Source organism: Balaenoptera musculus, chromosome 21 (genome assembly GCF_009873245.2).
Source record: "Balaenoptera musculus isolate JJ_BM4_2016_0621 chromosome 21, mBalMus1.pri.v3, whole genome shotgun sequence".
NCBI classification, from domain to species: domain Eukaryota; kingdom Metazoa; phylum Chordata; class Mammalia; order Artiodactyla; family Balaenopteridae; genus Balaenoptera; species Balaenoptera musculus.
The window spans coordinates 28,255,321-28,277,373 of record NC_045805.1 but is presented as its reverse complement, the minus strand read 5'-3'; the positions used below and the strand labels follow the sequence as shown (position 1 = coordinate 28,277,373).

At 38.5% G+C, this 22,053-nt stretch overlaps 1 protein-coding gene across 1 annotated transcript in view; it reads right to left on the bottom strand.

The window, feature by feature from the left end:
* Positions 1-22,053, bottom strand: part of UNC5D (unc-5 netrin receptor D) — a 288,529-nt gene that overhangs the window by 115,102 nt on the left and 151,374 nt on the right. The window contains exons 5-6 of the mRNA XM_036838629.1: positions 1,178-1,358; positions 172-339 (exon numbers count right to left, since the gene is read on the bottom strand). Coding sequence (XP_036694524.1) covers positions 172-339; positions 1,178-1,358 — 349 coding nt within the window. The remainder of the gene's footprint in view (positions 1-171; positions 340-1,177; positions 1,359-22,053) is intronic.

The following is a 22,053-nucleotide window of genomic DNA, read 5'->3' as shown; positions in this document are numbered from 1 at the left end:
CACCCATGTTCTTGCTATTACAATGAGTTCCACATTAGCACTTTGGACAAGGCTCCACTCGAAGAACTTGGAAGATGGTAACTTTGGAAAGGAAGGTTCTACTGAAAGCTTCACACCAGCTCAATAATGTTGGTGGATCCGAAGGGCAAAGGGAATCTACATATATCTCACCAGGACAAAGAGAAGTGCAGGTTATTTTCTGCACTGACATTCCCTCACAAAAGGCTCCACCATTGAGAGGAGCTGGGTTGGTGCAGGTCCGGGACCGTTTCTGCCATCCTCTACCACAGCGAACATTGCAGGCTGACCACGCTGTCCAGGAAGACCAGCCTCCATTCACTGAGAGAGAAAAACGGGGAGGGGAGAAAAAAAAGGAAAGAGGCATGTACTGATTGCCTACTATGTGCAAGCCACTTGCCAGGTGTTGTGAGTTGAGTACCAAGAGACTGGCGGGGACCCTCACCGGCTGCCCCATCGTGAGGCAACAGTGGGGCTGATCTAGTCTCCACCCCTCAGTCTACTCTTCTGATACAGGAGGGATGCAGAGAATTTGCATTGCAAGGAAATGATGAACCATTGGAAGAACTCATCAACCTATCTCTAAAGCACTTGAAAATCCAGAGTATAAGAAGAAAATCTCAGCATTTGAATTTCAATTAACTTTAAGTGCTTCAAAAATAAATCCCAGGGCTCTTCTATCGTGGAAGGGAGTGCCTTTACTTCAGTAGCTGGGAATTTCATTTATACAATACCTGAGATATTCAGCAAATAGTCATGTTTGTTTTTGGTGGATTTCGTATGCCAGGAGAGGAGGTGCCGACAGCAGGTCTGGGGAAGATGGGGGGTGGATGTTGGGTTTGGGAAGAGTGGGAAGAAGTTGCCCACCTCATTTCATTTCAAATATAAACACAATGGAAGAAAACAAACAACTTTTTAGATTATTTTGAAAAGAGATCAAAAATGTCACTGACTATCTCCAGAAGTCCAATTCTGGATGAAAGGGAAACAGGCATCTGCCTTCACCTGTCAAAGGGATGAGGCAGGAGAGAGCGCTATAATGGATAACCCCCAAAGTCCTTTCCGTTCTAAACATTGAAAGCTTTAATGAAATGCACCTCCCTCTACCTCTCTGCTTTCCGTCCTCTCTCTCCATTCCTGGCCTTTGGGCTGGTCTTACCATAAACCACCACTGTGGCTGACAGGCTCCTCCTCTTGGCTACGATGTTGGCCGCCATGCACGTATAATTTCCGGAGTCCGAGAGCCGCGCCTGCCGGATGATGAGGTTGTGGTCTGCCCTGGTGTCAATGTTTTCATCTTGTTCAGAGTCAATGGGCTCCTCGTTTTTCAGCCATTCCACCTATCAGAAGACAGTAACGTTTATAAGTCATTAAAAAAAAAAAAAAAAAAAAGAACTTTCCTGGAGTTGGAAGATGAGAAGTTAGGGCATATGGGAGAGCGCTGTACCTAACATACAGAGTAACAACAATGATTTTTAAAAATCTTTATTCCATATCCCATCCTTTTTGGTATATTCAGGACATGAACACTCAAGCTCATAAACTGGAGGCCGGAAAAGGACGTAAATATCCTATTGACTTTGACCTATTTTCTAAAAATGCAGTGGGAGAGAGGAAAGACTGTAATTAGGTCATTTCATTATACTTCATCGTGTTACAGCTCTGACGATGATGATGATATTTTAATAACTGGCCCAAGATGGAGCTCAGAAAAATCAACACGTATATGTGGAATTTGTAATTTGTGCAGAGAGGATATTATGTTGTCAGACAGGGTTTGAAGTCAATATGTTTCCATTTAAACACATTTTAATAAAGGTGCGATGATGTCTACAGGCCAATGTAACACAGATTTGGATAATCACAGGCACTTCAATGAAACTCAGATCTCTATATTCCCTGGTTTTGGGGATATGTTTCTTTGGTGATCACTTATGTTACTACTTCAGTGATTCAGCAGACATTTAGGTCGGATTAGGCACCCTAGACATCTAAGCCTCAGTCTCCCTTCCAAAGGAGCTCACTTTTCACATCCTCTGAGCGTAGGCTAGTCCCATCTTTGGTTTGTTTTGTCTAGCTTGCTCCTAGAGAACCTATTTCCCTCTTTCCATCTCCACCCTAATCCTATCCTTGGTCCAAAGGTCTCTTTCCTTGGACGCCTGAGGAAGACCCAGATGAGATCTTCTGCTCCCTGGGTCCTGATCCTTCCCACAGCTGGGGTGCACCATCCCTACATCTCTTATTTCATCAAGCAGACCAGTCTTCCCAGACCTAACTGCCTTCCTTCCCCATTCTGTCCTTTGCTTCCACATCTAAACAACGTCTCCACTCTCTCATGCCATCTTGGTAGCACCAGATGCAGCTCTTGTTTGACAATAACCATTTAGCTCTAGTTAACAGTATGTGTTACACACAGGAATTTAACAGACACATCAAAACGGTAATTCAACACAAAAAAGCAACGGCAATGACTACAACAAAAAGACACCACATGGAAGCACATGCATCTGGGTTCTTTTCACCATACCCTCTCTGCCCACCACTAGCATAGATAATTGAAAGTTGGCTTTAGTTGGCTCATTTCATGTTTATATCTAAAGAATTCTAATTTATTGCCGATAATCAAGTGACGTCTGCTAGACAACAATTTGGTCTAATAAATATTTTTGGCTTCTATAAAAAGGGATTTATTGGGGACTTCCCTGGTGGTGTGGTGGTTAAGAATCTGCCTGCAAATGCAGGAGACACAGGTTCGAGCCCTGGTCCGGGAAGATCCCACATGCTGCGGAGCAACTAAGCCCGTGTGCCACAACTACTGAGCCTGCACTCTAGAGCCCACGAGCCACAACTACTGAGCCTGCGTGCCACAACTACTGAAGCCTGCATGCCTAGAGCCCATGCTCTACAACGAGAAGCCACTGCAATGAGAAGCCCACACACCGCAACGAAGAGTAGCCCTGCTTGCCACAGCTAGAGAAAGCCTGCGTGCAGCAATGAAGATCCAACACAGCCAAAAATAAATTAATAAAAAAATTTTTTTAAAAAAAGAGATTTATTTATCAGAAGAAAACCTATAACGATCCTTCAATATTTATCCCAAGTATCATCTCATTAATGAGAGTATAGAATACCAAAAGTCATCAGCCATCCAAAATCTAACCTAGATGAGGTCGATTTTTAGAACAGAAGTTGATGCCAAAATAGCCAAAAGAGATCTGAGAATTGCTTTAAAACATGAAGAAGAGCTGAGAAAGCAACATGGTACAGGACCGCGAAGTAAGGAAGCAAGCCTGACTACCAACCCCAGGAGTTCCTCAAGGCATCACCACGTGCCAGCCCGGTGGTATAAGAACTAATGATGACCCAGAGCCCAAAAGCACTGCTCTGTTTAACAAAGCAGGACAGTGGAGCCAATTTTAAAACACAACTGACCATCAGCCCATGACAAAATATCCTTCACTCCCCACTAACACTGCCAGCCATTCATTCATTCATCTGACAAATATTCCAACCTTTACTGAACATTGGAGGTCGTCCTGATAGTTGAGTAAAGTGAGATAAACAAAACTAGCATAGCCTCTTCTTTCATGGATCTTACTTTTAATGGACAAGATGGAAACAAAGAAGTTAAATCCACATCACCACTAGAAAATAAGAGCTGTCACCAATATTTGGGATGAAACACTGTAAAGCCAATAGGATTGGATTTTTTAAACCACCATCACTGTTGTGTCACTGGAATGAACAAATTGGTCAGCTTAAAGTAAATCTGAGGAGCTTTGGTTCCACTCCACTCTCCTCCCGGTCCAGAAATTCTGAGTGTAAATTGCCTGACTTTCTGATTGTTAATTTCCTATCCTTGTTACTTCTAGCACCTACAAAGCCGTTCTCTCCTGTCTCCACCTCAAGTCATCTTCTTTTTCCATACTTCCCCCAAAACAGCTGGTCGGGAAGTCGGGAAAGTCTGGCCGTGGTCCATAAGTAAATAATTCCTAGTGAGGAAATAACCAGAAAGAGCCCTGGGGGCAGTGACCCTGGAAACAGAAACGGAGTCCCAGCACCTGGAAATCAAAGAAAGCTTTCCTAAACAAATCTTGGCCCAGAGAAAATTAAAGCCACAATCATCAAGTAGAGGTCTGGTTTCAAATTGAAAACTTATATAAAAATACATCATACACAAAATTAAGTGGGCAACAACCTAGGAAGATATTTGCCAGAAATTTGATATATAAAACAATAATAATATGATGATCTGAGGGATACTGATCTGAATCACTCAAGCTCTCATATCAGTTGATAAAATGCCATCCAAGATAAGACAGAAAAAACACATGCTAATTAAACAATTGAATAAATATTCTATACCACTAATAAAAAAGTTGAACAACAATATAATGACATTTTTCCTACCCAAAGAGCAAAGACTAAAATTACACAAGCATACACAGACACACACACATACATATAGTATTTTTTTTTTTTTTGCTGAACTTACAGAGCACGGGGCATTTCTGTTATTGCTGCTCTACGATTATCTCCTTTCTGGGACGACACTAATAGCCTCTTAACTACCTGGTCTGTCTGGTGCTTCCGTTCCTGCCTCTACAGTTGATTCTCCACAAAGGGATCAGGTAATATCACTTCCTGGGTCCAAATCCTTCAACAGCCTTGAAGCCCACTAAGAACAAAATTGTAAATCCTTACCATGGCTAACAAAGCCCATCTTGGTCTGGCCCAGAGTTAATTCCCCACCTTAGATTCGCTAAGTAACCTCTGCACAGTCTACTCCAGCCCTACAGGACTCCTTCCTGTTCGAGAAAACTCAAAGCCAGTTCCAACCTCAGGACCTTAACACCTGCTGGTGCCTCTACCCGGAAGGCCTTTCCTGCAATTATCCCTACGGCTCAACTCTACTTTTCATTCGGGTCTCTAATCAAATATTTCCTCCTTAGAGACGTCTTGCCTAACAATTCTTTCTAGTATAGCAAGGCCCCTTCACTCCCGGTGTCCTGCTTTAATTTTCTTCCTAATATTATCTCCATCTAATAGGCTTAAAGATAGTAAAAGCCTTCTGTTCTTGTAATTGTGATCCCAGGAATTTACCAAAGGAAATTATTAGGGCTACAAACAAGGATTTAAACAAAATAAACTATTTTTCATAGCAAAAAAGAATGAAAGAAAACAAAAAAAAGTATGCCAAAGCTACAGGCCAAATAACAGACCTTTGTTTAAATAAATGACTCAGTAATAAAATATAATATTATATAGCACTAAAAGTCATGATTTCAACTAGTGAAAACACTGAAAATGCTCATAATATATGGAAGAGTCAAAATGCAAAACTATGTTCGTTGTTATCATAAATTTGTAAAAGCAACAAAAAAATGAAATCACAAACATACATACACTTAAAAAATGGTTGGAAGAAAATGCAATATGTTTGCAGAGGTTTTTAAGAGAAGACTTGGGGTAACTGTTGTTTTTCTTCTTGGTGGTTAATTGTGGAATATTCAAGGAAAAAGTATTTAGTAATCTGAAAAAAATCACTTTAGCTTAAAAAACTCCTTTACTTATGTAGCACAGTGGTATTCAAATTTATATTTAACCATAGACTGTTTCCTCAATTTAAAGCTTATGTGATCATATGATATATACAATCATATGTATCATATGATATCGCTTATATATGGAATGTAAAAAAATGATACAAATGAACTTACATACAAAGCAGAAATAGACCTACAGACATAGAAAACAGACTTATGTTTACCAAAGGGGAAAGGGTGGGAGAGCAATAAATTAGGAATTTGGGATTAACAGATACACACTACTATATATAAAATAGATAACTAACAAGGACCTACTGTATAGCACAAAGAACTCTACTCAATATTTTGTAATAACCTATAAGGGAAAAGAATCTAAAAAAGAATATATATATATCTGAATCACTTTGCTGTATACCTGAAACTAACACAACATTATAAATCAACTATACTTCAATGAATAAATTAAATAAATAAAAATAAAGCTTTTCAGAAAGCCCCAAGTGAAAAACAGATAAATATGGAAAGCTCTTATAACAGGTGCAGAAGTGAGGGTATTTGAGTTACAGAAATGAGGCACCCTAAGCTGCAATGGCCCAACACCCAAGGCCACTGTTTATAAAATTCCAGGAGAGGTAATTCACATCCTTCCCTGTCTATGTCAATCATGCCCAATGGAGATGTTCAGCGCACCTGTACCATCATATAAGTTGACCCTGCCATACAATCTACCGCCACCCACCTACGTGTGTACTATGAACACGTACAATGGTCTGCTACTTGGTCTCCCCAGATCATAGCTTGAAAACCATCAATACAGGATGAATGAGGTATCCCAGGTACATACACATTCTGGTCTACTTGGTGTTTACGCTGTCATGACTCAGGTCCATCAACCCAATTATGTCTATAAACAATCGGCACATTAGGAGACACCTAACTGCGGGGCTGTTTTTTATTTGTAAACTAATAGTTTATCCATTTAACTGATGGCAGGATCTTTATGAGAAAATCAGTTTGGTGTTTTCTAGGCTTATAAAAGTGACAAATTGCTCTTGGATTTATGCTTTTGTCACTTAGAGAAATGTTAAAACATTTTTGATGAGCTAAGTGCTCCTAATGTAGAATAGTTTAATAAATAATAGAAAAAAAACATTTCCTACAGCAGCAGTTGCAAACTCGAATGTTCCTGGGGGCCAGGGAGGTAACGTAAACTACTGAAGTGGAGCTGGGGGCAAACATCCACGTGCGTTGCTTGCATACTAAAGACAAGGGGCTATTCTTCATGCCCACGAAGGAATGAGCTCACGCTCATTTTTCTTAAAAAATGTTATTTTCTTTCTCCTTTTGTTTCCCCACTTTAGATAGAGACACGAGTATTTTTAAAAATTAACGATAGTGTAATGAAAAATGACCGTGAACTCATTTTTGCTTTTAAATTTCTGTTGCTTTTAATGTATCACAGTGGTCTTCACATGTACGGAGTATGTAGCTTCAGTATCAGGATGTACGGGGACCTGGTGCTGATAACAACAAAAATGTAGATTCCATGGTTTGTGCAAATAAATATGCAGCCACCAGTTGGGTTCACACTACTGTGACCAGTGTAACCAGATCCTTCCATCTTTCTTGAGAAGCCACGGCTGTGTATTTTCATGTACTATTTCTTGATTCCAACATGATGGCCCATATATTACAAAATAGATTGTGAGGGTCAAACAAAACATGTCCATGAACTCCCTCTTCTCCAGATACTACAACACACCAGCTCTCTGGCCCTTTGTGAGCGTTATCACAAAGAGGAGCTCAACGCCCTTCACTGAAGTTAATTCCTTTCGGTAAGTTTGCTTCCCCCATCATCCTAGAATGTTCCGGTTCATAGGTATCAGGGCCCATTCTCAATGTTTTCTCATGTCAAGCACCTAAGAATTTCTGAACTTACATACAGTATCCTACAAGTATCATAAGGGCATGAATACTGAGTTCAGAAATGATTTTATAAGAGGTTGTCAACACTGGAAAGCCCCCATTAAGCTCTTAACAAAAGCAATTCACATTTTCAAATTAGCATCATGGGATCGATACAGTGATCACCTGAGGCTAACGGACATTTTTTTTTACCACTGATCCAAATGACCTCATACTAACAGGTCATCTCTTTGACAGAGAGGCTTAACTTTCTGGAATGTCATGGGAGGCATTCACGCCCTGAGAGGAAAAGAATTTTTCATCTGGTTTCTACTTATTTAGCTTAGATGGATAATCCCAGTTAGGAGTGTGGGAAGAAACCAGCTACTTAGAGGTAATGAGCTAATGGATTTTCAGGATGCATGAGTTCATTAGCATAGTGTTATGTGCAGATGGTCTGCAATTTGTAGCTTTTTCCAGTTTATAAACAAATCTGGAAAAGCAGACCATCAAAGACAATTAGATTTCATGCCCAACAGCAGGTTCCTGTTCAGTCATTCTGGTTAGCTGGGGACAGAAGGTATCTAATTGACGACCCTATAGATTTCCTCAACAATAGGCAGCATGGTGTAATTGGATGGGAGGCAGCCTCCTTTGGAAGAGTGATGCTTCATGGGAGATTATCTTATCTGAGACAAGGGTTACATTTGAAAATCTCTGAATGAGTCCTGACATTTCGCTTCTTCTGACCTTTTGTCAAAGATGTCCTATGCAGGTATACACATAAACTCTTCACCTAAAGGTTTATTTCCATCAGACAGCATGTCAGGTTCTAATGCTCCTGTTCTTGTTCTTAATATTCCATAAGAGCATGAGAAGGTGAGTGCTGTTATTAATCATTTAGAAATGTAAAAGCTAGACTAGAAAGAGAAAGCCACTTTAATAGGCCAGCTCTCTTCCCATGCAGGATCCCAAGCCTGTTGTCTTTTGAATTCTAGATAGTATCAAGCTGGAACTCTCTCTCCCCTCGTATCCCACAGAAAATGCCAACGGGGGCCATTTGTTGGCATCATCTACCAAGTGTTCTTATCCCCCCCACCCCCAATTCCAGTCCTCTTGGGATTTGCTAGATGAAATATAAAATTGAGTTGCTCATATATATTAAAGATGTAACCTCAGATTTCTGACTTTAGAAGCTTCTCAATTCATCTACTCATTGCTTGGGGTCATTTTCTTCTTGCACAACTCAGTGGCAAGCTCCTTAAGAACAAAAACAGTATTTTAAAACGTTCCTATATCTTGCACAGAACCTTCTTCTGAGGATATGCAATGGCACCTGTTGAATAAATTTTTTAGCCCAAATTGATATACCTGCAAGTTTAGAGACTGGTGTGATATACATACACACATATACAACTTCAAACTGCATTTTAGGGGTTGGACCAAGGGAGGGGATATTATTCTTTGCTTTAAATTCCAGGATTAAGCATCGATATGATCTAGAAGAGAGACATCTTTAGCGTAGTTGTTCTTAATAATCTGGGAACCACTAATATTTCATAATGGCTAAAAAGGGTCTCATGTTGAATTTCATGTATTTGCTCAAGATATAAGCTATGTAAGAGTAATAAATGCTTTTTCTCCTCACTACAACTAAGAATGGCTTGGGAAGGCAACCTTGTCTGATAGGACAGGATGGAGAGACAGGGCTACACTAGGGTGTACGAGAGAGGTCGAGCCAGGGAAACACTGGAAAGTCACAACCATTCACAACGTGGTCATTCCCTACATAACCTCTCAAACTTTTCTGTAAAGTTACCACCTTACCAAATAACAAATGTGATTGAATTTCTGTGGGAAAACAAGAGAAGGCTGTGGCATGCATTCTAGCTGTTGGGGGCTAACCAGAGATGGTACACAAGGACACAGGGGTGGGGAGGAGGGGACCAGGCAGAAGTAAAGATGGGGTTCCATAGGACCCTGGGGAAGCCCCTGACTTCCACACCCTAGGACATTAGTCTAACCAATGTTTCTTATTTACTTAAAGTCACATCATGAATTTTGATCAAATGAGTATTTCCTAGCCTAAAAAATGAGACCTAGCATTTCTTGTGTACTTACTATGTGCCAAGTACTCTTTTAAACACTGTACATCTGTTGATTAATTTCACTCTTTAAAAGTCTCTATGAGGTCGACACCATTTTCATTACCCCCATTTCGCAAATAAAAAAACAAAGATGTTAACTACTTTGCCCAAAGTCACATATATAGTTAACGGTAGAGCCAGAATTTGAATCCAAGTTTCAACTCCAAGTCTTGCTTTTTTTTTTTTTGCCAAACTGCACGGCACGTGGGATCTTAGTTCCCTGACCAGCGATGGAACCCGCAACCCCTGCACTGGAAGCGCAGAGTCTTAACCACTGGACAGCCAGGGAAGTCCCTCCAAGTCTTGCTTTTAACCACTGTGTTTAGTCACCCATATCATTCACCAGATTTGGGTGGAATGACCCTGTGCCATTTGCAAAATTACATTAAACATAATTTTGAAAACGTATTTGGGGATTTTACAATCATTCCTAAGGACGGGGTGCAAAAAATATCTTGACAAAAGCAACATTGTTGAATAAGTATACTGTCTCCCAGAGGGTTGATTTAAAGGCCAGCTCTCATTTGAATGCACACATTTTGGTTATATTATATTAGCATGTCAGGATGTTCAGAATGTGACCAGAACTATTTTAACATCAAAAAATTACTCAAACTTAATATTTGTCCCTGTAGAGCTCATTAGAAGTTATGGTAGCCCTCACCAAGTTATCTGGTGTTTGATTTTGCTTTTGAGCAATGGGCAGAAATGAATGGAACAAGTAGTCCATGAAATCTCTGTGATGACAGCCTGTAGTCTTAAAATACTCAAGAAGGCCAACTGTATCTAAGTCTATTGGGTGACTTACAGGAAGTCATTTGCCTTCCTGAGAAAAGGGATAGGTATTTCTGGCCTTTTACCTGGTTGGGCATGGATGTGATTGTGAAGCTAGGGCAGACATCTTGTGACCACGAAGAAAAGGCAAAGGACCCCACAGAGATATTGATCACTGTCTTTACACTCTCAAATGAACACATTAATATGCAATACTTTATCTCATTTGATCCTCACAACAACACCAAGGTAGGCAAAGAAAATCTTATCCTTCCCATTTTACAGATTACATGATTCACCTAAGGCAACATACTTGGAAAATGGTAGAACTAAAACTGGTAGCGTTCAAATCATTTTCCTGCCACAAAACATCAGCCATTTTCTTGTCTCTTATTGACCACATGAAGGGCCACTCCTTAGTATTTCCCATGATTTGGCTCGGCATTCCAGAGTAAGTCTTAACTGGGACGTAACTATTGCAATAGAGTGACATGCCTCTACTCAGAACGGAGCAAATTATCTTCTCGTGTTAGTTGAGGCCATCACTTGTTTTGCTACTTTCAGATTAGATGTCATCTGTCCTCTCTGCTCTCCTTGATAATATTTCCTTCAAGTTATTTATAACAGTACTCTCATGTTTCCCCTTTTGTCTTCCTTTTCTTTCCAGACTGGATAGATTGACTTTAAAGCCACCTATACTGCAGTTGCTGCCATTTAGCTCCACTTATCTGATTATGCATCACAAAAGGAAGCAGAAATTCAGCTTAATTGTGAAGCCACAGCTGCAGAACCGGGCAAACGAGAGAAACCTAATGATCACAGACAGAATCACACTCACTGATGCCGAATGAAATGACAGACAGGAGTTCCTTTGGAGAAGCCTGAATTCCGATTATGGAACTTTATGTTCTGACATTGTATGCCTCTTGTCAGATCACTGTTGTCCTTTAACTTCCCCGTTTCAGTTATGAAAGTCAGGTGCAGCCTCATGTTTTTTTTTTTTTTTTTTTTTTAAATTCATTTTGATCGGTAAATGGTCTCGGAAAGTAAACGCCCTGATCAACTGTTTACTGAAACTGTAACATTGTCATGAGTGAAAAATGAGACACGTTTACATTAATGTAAAGCATTTACAAGAATGATGATGAGAGGGAAAAGACAACACTGAACAGATGAAGCATAAATATAAAAATGGGGAGAGATGTGCAATCAAAAGGTGATCTGTAAGGGAGGGTGTCTGCCACCGTTAATTTTTCAGCTGTGCTTTCCCTAGTGCAATGGTTCTTGCTGTTCGCTAATTCTACCTTTGCTCATTCCCATCTGCTACGGGAAAAGGGAAAAGGAATGCTGGTTTTTGAATCTTTGATAAAGCAACCCCTAGGAGATGCTTCCAAAACTTCTCAAGCTTTGAATTGGATTGGATATCCCAAGGAGTGACCTAAAACATAGTATCATGTGCCTCTTCGTTTAAAGGGATTATTTTAGGATGGGAAGAACTCTTTAACAACATTACAAAGAGTTGGCTTTCAGAGAGACTCAAAACAGTTTCTGCATTCCCATTTCCTCCCATAATTTCTGGTATGTAAATCAGGTTTTAAAGTGGTGGTGAGGGGATATTAATTAACAGTTCCCTTTTTCTGTTCCTTACAACCAGGTAATATATACTCAAGTGTTGAGAAAATAGCCATCTTAGTAAGGATTAAAGACTCAAAATGTTCATATCATAACTGGTTTTAAAAGCTGGTATCTGAGTTACATACGATTAGATAAAGAAATGCAAACACATATCACTGACACGTGCATACACACAAACCACTGGAGAAACCAGATCTGTTCAGAATAAAAATGTTTCTATCAGCTACATTGAAAGGCTAATCATGTAATGATCTACAAAGGAAATGCAGGGACAGATATGGATGAGCTCGGTTTCCATATATTGGGTGGCTGAGAATGAATTAGCATAATCATAAATTTGTTCCAATTACAGAAGGCAATTATCAGAGCCCAGCTTACAGCATTTTCAAAATGAAATCAGCAAAGTGCATCTACAGCCCAGGTATATGCCACTGAGTTAATGGTGCTTAAAAAAAAAGGCTCTATGCTCATTCATCCTTCATCCCTTTGATGACCATACTCCATACAAGTCTCCTTTTAGCTGACAGACACAAAGCCACCACGAAAGAAGAAAAAATACATGCTGTACAAAAAAAAAAAAAAAAAAAAAGTCATGCTTAGTATAATAACTCAAGTGCAAAATAGCCAAATTCAAACTCTGAAGTCTTGTATGGATGATTTCTCTAAATCAGTGGTTCAGGCAGTGCTTTTACATTTTAGACAGTAATTCACATCACCTCTTGTGTTCTCTCCAAAATGTTGATTAGGAATAAAACTGTGAGTAAGCCTGTCATTACCTGCTCCAAACAAAAGTTCTTTGTGCAAAAATGTAATGCTGCTGTTTTGCAAAGGTAACTCCACCACTATTCCTGTTTTCATGTTGCTTTCCTGTTAAAAATAGAACCTGCTGCCTTGTTAATTGTTGCCAACCTGTAAAAAGTACAGGAGAGTCAAACATATTTTGTACAGAAGGCAACAGATTTAGTCTCCTAATTTTAAAGCTGAAAAGGCAATTCAATTTAATCAGTTAAGATTATACTTATATATACTAGAATGTGCCCAGCACTTAGGAAGACACACACTAGAGAGGAATATTACTCAGCCATAAAAAAGAATGAAATAATGCCATTTGCAGCAACATGGATGGACCTAGAGATTATCATACTAAGTGAAGTCAGTCAGATAAAGAAAAATATCATGATATCACTTATTTGTGGAATCTTAAAAAATGATACAAATGAACTTATTTACAAAATAGAAATAGACTCACAGACATAGAAAACAAAGTTACAGTTACCAAAAGGGAAATGGGTGGCGGGAGGGATAAATTAGAAGTTTGGGATTAACAGATACACACGACTATATATAAAATAGATAACCAACAAGGACCTACTGTATAGCACAGGGAACTATATTCAATATCTTGTAATAACATATAATGGAAAAGAATCTGAAAAAGAATATACACACACACGTATCCCTGAATCACTTTGTAGTATACCTGAAACTAACATACCCTTGTAAATCAACTATACTTCAATAAAAAAATTAAAGAAAAAGAGATAATCAAGAGATTGCAGATTAGTAAGAAAGACAAAAAAGAATTTCTACTGTAACTAAATGCAGTGGGTTTTACTATTACATAGAATGATAGGCCCAGTGGAGCTGAAGCAGGGGAAGCGGAGGAGAAGGGAAGAGAGACTGCTACATGTCAGAGGCTATTCTAGGCTCTTTCACATCTTAAACCACTTGGTGAGGTGGCCATTGTTAACTACGTCTTTACAGTTAGGAAAATAACTAGTATGAAAGAGCTGAAATATTTGAACATGCTCAAAATTCTGCCACCTTAAACAAGTAAGCAAACACAAAACCCTTCCTTTCCTTGCTTTTCAGGCATCTCTCTTGAATTCTTTAGCAATTACTCCTCATCATTACATTTCAATTGGGCTTCCACCCGATCAACACACTGAAATTGCTCTTGCTGACGTCACCGATGTTCCCCAGGTTGCTACATTCAGTGCAAACTGTTTTGTCTTCTTCTTTGACTCTCAGGGGTAATGAGAACCATTCTTGAATTGTGTCTTCCACTGGTTTTTATGATGCCACGTGTTCTCTCTTTGTAGCCTCAGGCCACCCCTGCTCTGTCTCTGTGTTGGCATCTTCTCTATCCAAACATGAAGTATTTTTGGGGTGCCCAAGAACATTCCCAAATTATCTTTAGTTCACTGACCTTCTTGAGTTACAGCCTTTTGTATTTAGACATCTACTCAGAATTTATTTTTGTAAGCTTCATAGATGCTTCAAGTTCAACAGGTGGAATTGGCTTTGGAATTTTTTCTTGCAGAATTCAGAAAGTGATAGATGATTTCCTTACCTATTTGACATTAAAATATATGAATCTCATCATCTGAAAACAGGGACTCATTGAAAAAGATTGGACGGTTGGTGACATAATAATTGCACATTAAAAAGACGACTCTGGATATGATGTATAGAATATATGGGGTGGGGTGGGGTGGGGCGGGGCAGGCAAAGTGAGGAGCCGAAAGATCACTAGGAGGCTGTGACCATAACCCTGGGGAGTGATTGTGGTGGGATGAACTGGAAATTATGATGGGTATACAGGCATACCTTGGATATATTGAGGGTTTGGTTCCAGACTACCACAATAAAGCAAATTTCACAATAAAGCAAGTCGCACAAATTTTTTGGTTTCCCAGTGCATATCAAAGTTATGTTAACATTATACTGTAGTCTATTAAGTGTGCAACAGCATTATGTCTAAGAAAACAATGTACACACCTTAGTTAAAAAATATTTTATTGCTAAAAAGTGCTAACCATCATCTGATGACACAGGATTGCCACAAACATGCAATTTGCAAAAAGAAAGATGAAACAAAACAAAAAACAAAACACACACTATCTGCAATAAGGTGAAGCTCAATAACATCAGGTATGTCTGTACAATAAAGAGTCTTAACAATAAGTTAAGGGTAAAATAGAATGAATAGAAATTTGTGGTTGATTTGATAAAATATTTCAAGAGAGGGCAATCAAAATTTGGCACCCATATATCTGACTTGGGTAAGTGATATAGAGAACACCAGGTAAAAAGGTCATTTTTGGATGGTGCACTTATATTTGCTGACTGAATATCCCCTTGGGCCCTAATATAAAAAGAACATTCTGAAATCAAAAGAAAGAGAGAAAGAAAAACCAAATAAACATGGCAACCGCAAAATAGGCTTAAGTACTCAAATAATTAACTCAGTGATGCCTTTAGTTAAACTTAAGATGTATATAGTAACTGAAATAAACAACTTCAACCCAGATCTCTCTTCAGCTCCAGACTTACATCAACAACTTTTTGGGCATATTTACTGCAGTCTTCAGGATAATATGTATCCAATGCTATAAGCATATATGAAATCATGCAGAAAGATGAAAAAAAAAGCTTAAGATACAACAGTGAAGAAAAGCAGCAGAAAAGGGAAAAAGAGGCTGCAGAAATACATTGATGACATTGAGGTAAGAGAGAAAGTAGAAATGTATGTATCATGGAAGTCGAGAGAGAAAAATATTTTAAGGACTTAAAATTACCACTGAAGTAAAAGGTGAGTGTATGTCAAGTCCCAGTTTCCCTTTCAACATGAAGCTCCTTCTACAGCATGTTAATTAAAGGACTCCACTCATCTTTGTTACTTTTAATGTAAAAAATAATAATAATAAACCTACACTGTCCCCCTCTGTTCAGTTTCCTCGATATTCACTGAAACTTCCCCGAAGTTAATTGGACACTTGAAAAATAAAGTGGTATCTCTAGCTCACTCCTTACAGCAAAACAAACCTCAGGCATATAAAATATTAAAAATACAGTAAGTGAAGCCACAAAAGTACCATGAAAAAGCATGGGTGAATATTTTTGTAATTTTACAGTAGAGAAGGATTTCTTGCATGATATAAAAGCCATAAAGACTGACTATTAAAGTGTAAAAGTTCAATATACCAAAAAGATGCCATACACATGGATAAACATGAAAAAATGTTTGCAACATATGACAAAGTATTGACAAAGTATTATTATACTAAAATCAAGGGAGATAGTAAATACATTTTGCAACTTATGCAGCATGATGCCCATACAATAGAAACGGATGTTGGTTATTATGTTCTACCAGAATGTACTGAATGAATACCAGCCTGGTTTCTAATATATAAAGATCATGCTAAAATCAATAGAAAACCAGCATTGCAACAGAAAATGAGCTGAGTACGAGTACTCAAGCAGATTATTTAGAGGAGAAAAATACAAATGGAGGACTAACATATGAAAAGTTTTTCAACTGCTCTAATAATGAATATGAAAATGAGATATTACTGTTAGCCTATTACTTTGGCAAATAGTGAAACTATATAGGTTTGGCAAAAGTGTAAAGAAATAGATGTTTTCAGTGACTTTAGGTTACAGTAAAAATTAGTACAATTAGTACATCCTTTTGTGGGACAATGTTGCAATATTTACCCAAACTGAAAATACTGATATCATCTAATGTAAATTTCCACTGGTTGCAGTTGAATAATCATCAGTAAAAATCCAGAGATATGCACTAAGATGTTAATTACAGCCTTGTTTATAATAATGAAGAAACTGTAAACAACCTAAACATTCATTAACAGATTAAATCAATTATGCACATTTACTCAGTGGAATACTATGCAACCATCAAAAGAATGATGCAGTTCCATGAGACATAATTGAGTGTTAAAAGCAGATCATAAAACTATATTTTTATTACCTCTACATTCAAAGACACTCATAACTATCTTGAAGGCAGTTCACCAACTGTTATTTGGGTACTGGAATTTTCAGTGATCAAAATTTTCTTCTTTAGAGATTCCTAGATTGATTTAATTTTCAGTATGAGCCATTCATCAAATATATCTGGCCATCTCCTTTACAAGTATGGCTGTACTTCCAGATTCCTTTTTGGTTTAGTGGGGTCATGTGACTAGTTCTGGGCCAATGAGTTGTCAGTAGAAGTGACTTTGTCAGTTCCAGGCCTGAGTATTTAATTTCCTGCATTGAGATGCTCTCGTCTTTTCTCCTTTTCCCTCTGCCACAACAGCTCATAGGTTTTTGAAGAATGGCTACTCCATTAACCTTGGAACTGTAGTAGGAGTGTCCATGAGCACCCAGCTGAGGCGTGATGGACATGTAACGTGACAGAGAAAAGAAATTGTTGTTTTAAAGCCACTGAGATTTCCAGGTTGTTTGTTAACTTTACCATAATGTACATTACCCTATTTACTACCATCTATATTATGTTTTTAAGCAGGAAAAAAAAAGCTATTTTCACTAAACAAACAAATATCTGTCCTCAAAAGGTTTCTAATACTTCTGGTCTCTGAGAGATGAAACAAATTGTCTTAAATTGCATCTTTCTTTTCCTAAACTAATACATTAACTAGAAAAACAATCCATTTCTAGATGGCTAGCAGACTAAGTGACTGTCCCATATCGTATTCTATCTTCACATCTGTCTTTACCCAGCTATGTTAGACAACTCCTTGACTTCTGCATAATCTCACACTGTGCAGATCACGGATAATAAGTCACTGTGTTAAAACTCTAACCTCCAAATCCATGGAGGGAAATTTAAATGAAATTGTTACTTTCAAATGTCATACTTAACTTCAGTTGACTATACAATTTCATTAACAAAACTGGGTTTTTATTTTTTAAATAACATAAGTAGTTTCATAGATTACAAACATTCCAAGGGGAATCTAAAAAGAAGTGACTTTGTACATCCAACATTTTCTCATTTGGGGAGGGTGTTTACGGTTCTTGTTTTAATCAGCCTGGTCAATTCAATTGGACAGTTTCCTATTTGTTTTCTATCCAGTTTATCCTCCTTGTCTTTGCATGCTGTTTTTTATGAACTAGCTCAAAGCTGCTGTTTGGTCTTCACAACACTACAGGGAATGTTTAAAAAATAACCTAAATTGCCTTAGTGACTTTTTTTCAAACTTGCTGAAAATGAGATTTTTCAAAAGGTTTTACTCCATAACCCCCTCCTCCCTTTTTAATTTAAATTTTGGTACTAAAATGAGCTTACAATATTCCATTAATATCACTAGGGGAGACACTTGTTTCCTACGCAATGTAGAGATTAGCCTGCAATTCTCTCCACTCCTATCTTTCTTTGTTCTATCACTTTACAATGCCTGTATATAACATATTTAGCAGTTTATTTGCCTTAAAAAATCCACCTGTCCATCTTACTTATTGCTTCATGGACATATGTTTACCAAAAACCAAAATTACTCTGCAAGCCCTGGTATACCATAAACTGTGTTGGGAAAGAGGTGGTGATTCTAGATTTACTTCAGAACACTTGGAGAGTTGATCCTATTAACACATTCAACAAAGGAAAACCATGATCGAAATTGCCAAAAAAGAAAGTACAACCTACTTGGGAACTAAATATTTGATTATTTATTTTGGGAAAAATAAATGTACATATGTGTATCTTAAATGGGTATACGGTTCATTAAAAAATCAGCTGTAAATTGATACAGCCACTATGGAGAACAGTATGGAGGTTCCTTAAAAAACTAAAAATAGAACGACCATACGACCCAGCAATCCCACTACAGGGCATATACCCTGAGAAAACCATAATTCAAAAAGAGTCATGTACCACAATGTTCACAGCAGCACTATTTACAATAGCCAAGACATGGAAACAACCTAAATGTCCATCAACAGATGAATGGATAAAGAAGATGTGGTACATATATACAATGGAATACTACTCAGCCATAAAAAGAAAATAATGCCATTTGCAGCAACATTGGATGGACCTCGAGATTATCATGCTAAGTGCAGTAAGTCAGACAAAGACAAATATCATGATATCACTTATATGTGGAATCTAAAATATGGCACAAATGAACTGATCTACAAAGCAGAAACAGACTCACAGACTTAGAGAACAGACTTGTGGTTGCAAACAGGAAGGGGGCTGGGGGAGGGATAGAATGGGAGTTTGGGGTAAGCAGATGCAAACTATTATATATAGAATGCATAAACAACAAGATCCTATTGTACAGCATAGGGAACACTGTTCAACATCCTGTGATAAAACATAATGGAGCGAGTTCCCTGTTGGTCCAGTGGTTAAGAATCCACCTTCCAATGCAGAGGACGTGGGTTCGATCCCTGGTTGGGGCAATAAGATCTCACATGCCGTGGGGCAACTAAGCCTGTGCACCGCAACTACTGAGCCTGTGCTCTCTAGAGCCTGTGAGTCACACCTAGAGAGCCCGCACACCGCAACTACTGAGCCTGCGTGCTCTAGAGCCCACGTGCCACAATGAAGAGCCTGCGTGCCACAACGAAAGATCACGCATGCTGCAACTAAGGCCCGATGCAGCCAAATAAATAAATAAATATTTTTTAAAAACCATAATGGAAAGAATATGAAAAAATGTATATATATGTATAACTGAATAACTTTGCTGTACAGCAGAAACGAATACAACATTGTAAATCAACTATACTTCAGTAAAATAAATTTTTAAAAAATCAGCTGAATGTAAGCTGCAGAAGACCAGTAGTCTGCTAGATGGTAAAAGCATACCTCACACTTTCTCCACCAATAATTCAAAAATTCTATAATCTACATAAGTATTATCGAGTGCTGGTTCTGTGTAGTATTTATTATTATGTGAGCGTGGAGTTAATGCTGTATTCTTACTCTGTAAAATGAGAAGGAAAGGTACCTTCTTTCCTTTGCCTCATGGGGATCTTGGGAGTTTGAAAATGAACCTGAACAAAAGGATTTTTGTGGAAGGGTGAAGCAGTAAATTAATGTAATGTGGTCGCAGATTCCAGGAACACATCATCTCACGTGGTTTCACTCAGGATGCAGAGTCAACAGTTCAAAAACATGAGACCAGAACAATTGCAGGTTGAACATGGGCCCTGCATGCCACTCAGAGAGGCTGAACTTAACCCTTCAGGCACTGAGCAGCCACTGACGGATTCTTTTTTCCAATTGTTGCTTTTTAAATTTTAATTTTATTAGAGTATAGCTGATTTACAATGTTGTGTTAGTTTCCGGTGTACAGCAAAGTGATTCAGTTATACATATACATATATTCATTCATTTTAAGATTCCTTTCTCTTATAGGCTATCAAAGAATATTGAGTAGAGTTCCCTGTGCTATACAGTAGGTCCTTGTTGGTTATCTACCTTATATATAGTAGTGTGTGTATGTTCATCCCAAGCTCCTGATTTATTCCCCCCTCCCTACCAGCCACGTGTCCCCTTTGGTAACCATAAGTTTGTTTTCAATATCTGTAAGTCTTTTTCTGTTTTGTAAATAAGTTCATTTGTATCATTTTTTTAAAATTAGATTCCACATATGAGTGATATCATATGATATTGTCTTTGTCTGACTTACTTCACTTAGTGTGATCATCTCTAGGTCCATCCATGTTGCTGCGAATGGCATTATTTCCTTCTTTTTTATGGCTAAGTGATAGATTTTAATTAAAGGCGTTTTGCTGAAGAAAAATCATTCTGGCATCCATGTGGAAGGTGCCAGGTGACACTGGGGATTAGAAAGTCATTACTCCACTAAGAAAGATGGAAAGTCATTACTCCACTAAGGGGGAGAAATGATGAATAAGACAGTGAAGTAAAGATAGAGAAGACATAAAGAAGAATGCATAGAATTAATAAGTAGCCATAACTGAAAATGAGAGGAAGGGTGAATCAAGGAACTGAGGAAACGTGCATAACTCACAAGTTCCCAGCTTGGGCAACTGGTACCCTTAACTAAGACAAGGGGTCCCAGAGTTTCAAGGTCAAGTATCTGTTTTGTACATGTTATCCTTAAGGTGCTGTGGGATGCTTTCAAGAACTGATCATTGATTTAAGCAACTGGACCCATCCAGTGAAACAGACATCCCTAAAACATGCAACCACCGGTGTCTCTGATTTGAGGATAAAGTACATTTTATACCAGGCACTGTCGAGTCCTCATCAATGAAAACAAGGTTTGTTTGTGGGCTTCAGGTTGGTGGCGATCATTTCATAGGTCAAACGATAAAATAACGTTACAATTCTTGAGTGAAGATGTATCACATCCAGATCCAGAATATCGGCACTCCTTGAAAACAGCAGTCCATCAATCTCTGGATACAAGATAAAACTGGAACCAGTTTAATATAAAACAGGTCAACAGCTAGCTGGTGGTCACAGGTCATTTTCTTAGAGCCTGTTCTTTTCAGTTTATAAATCATGCTCTTGTTAAAAAACTAAAAAGTAGAAGGTTCTTTACCCTTTATTTTTCAACCAACCACTTCTCATCTGTATTTTCTAATGTAAGTAGGACACAGCCAAATAAACAACCACTCTATACTTCTTTTAATCATTTTACAAAGTACATAGTACCTAGGATCGAAATGAGGGCATTCGACTGGACAATTATCATCATGAAATTCTTTTCCCCATTTTGAAAAACATCCTCTCTCCCCCATCTCTGTCTCTCTCCCACATCTACACATATTCACCCTCATCCTACATACCACCCTCTTTGCCGCCACTGCCACCATCACTGGCACCCGAGTGGTCTAGGCAGACTTACAGATGTGATTCCTGAAAGGGGTGCCTTCCTCATTTTCCTGTGGATTTTTAGCTTGTCATGAATACCCATTTTACCTTTAGGCCAAAAGGCTCAAACCACCAAATACACTACAGCTACCACTGCAATTAATAGTACCAATCTGTCTAGTGCTTAAGACCAGCAAGAGTGCAAGCTGACTAGATCTGTCTTTAGACTACAATGAACTGGAATAAGGACAGGATGGCTGTTTGGCCAGGAGGTGCTAAAAAGATCAATCATTTTCTACCAGGCTCCGGCCGTCTAAAGACAAGGAATGTGTCAGCTGTTTTTCCTCCGCCCTGAGCTCTGTACCGGTACACGTCAATGAGCTCAAGCCCATCTAGTCATTGATGTATCTGTACACAC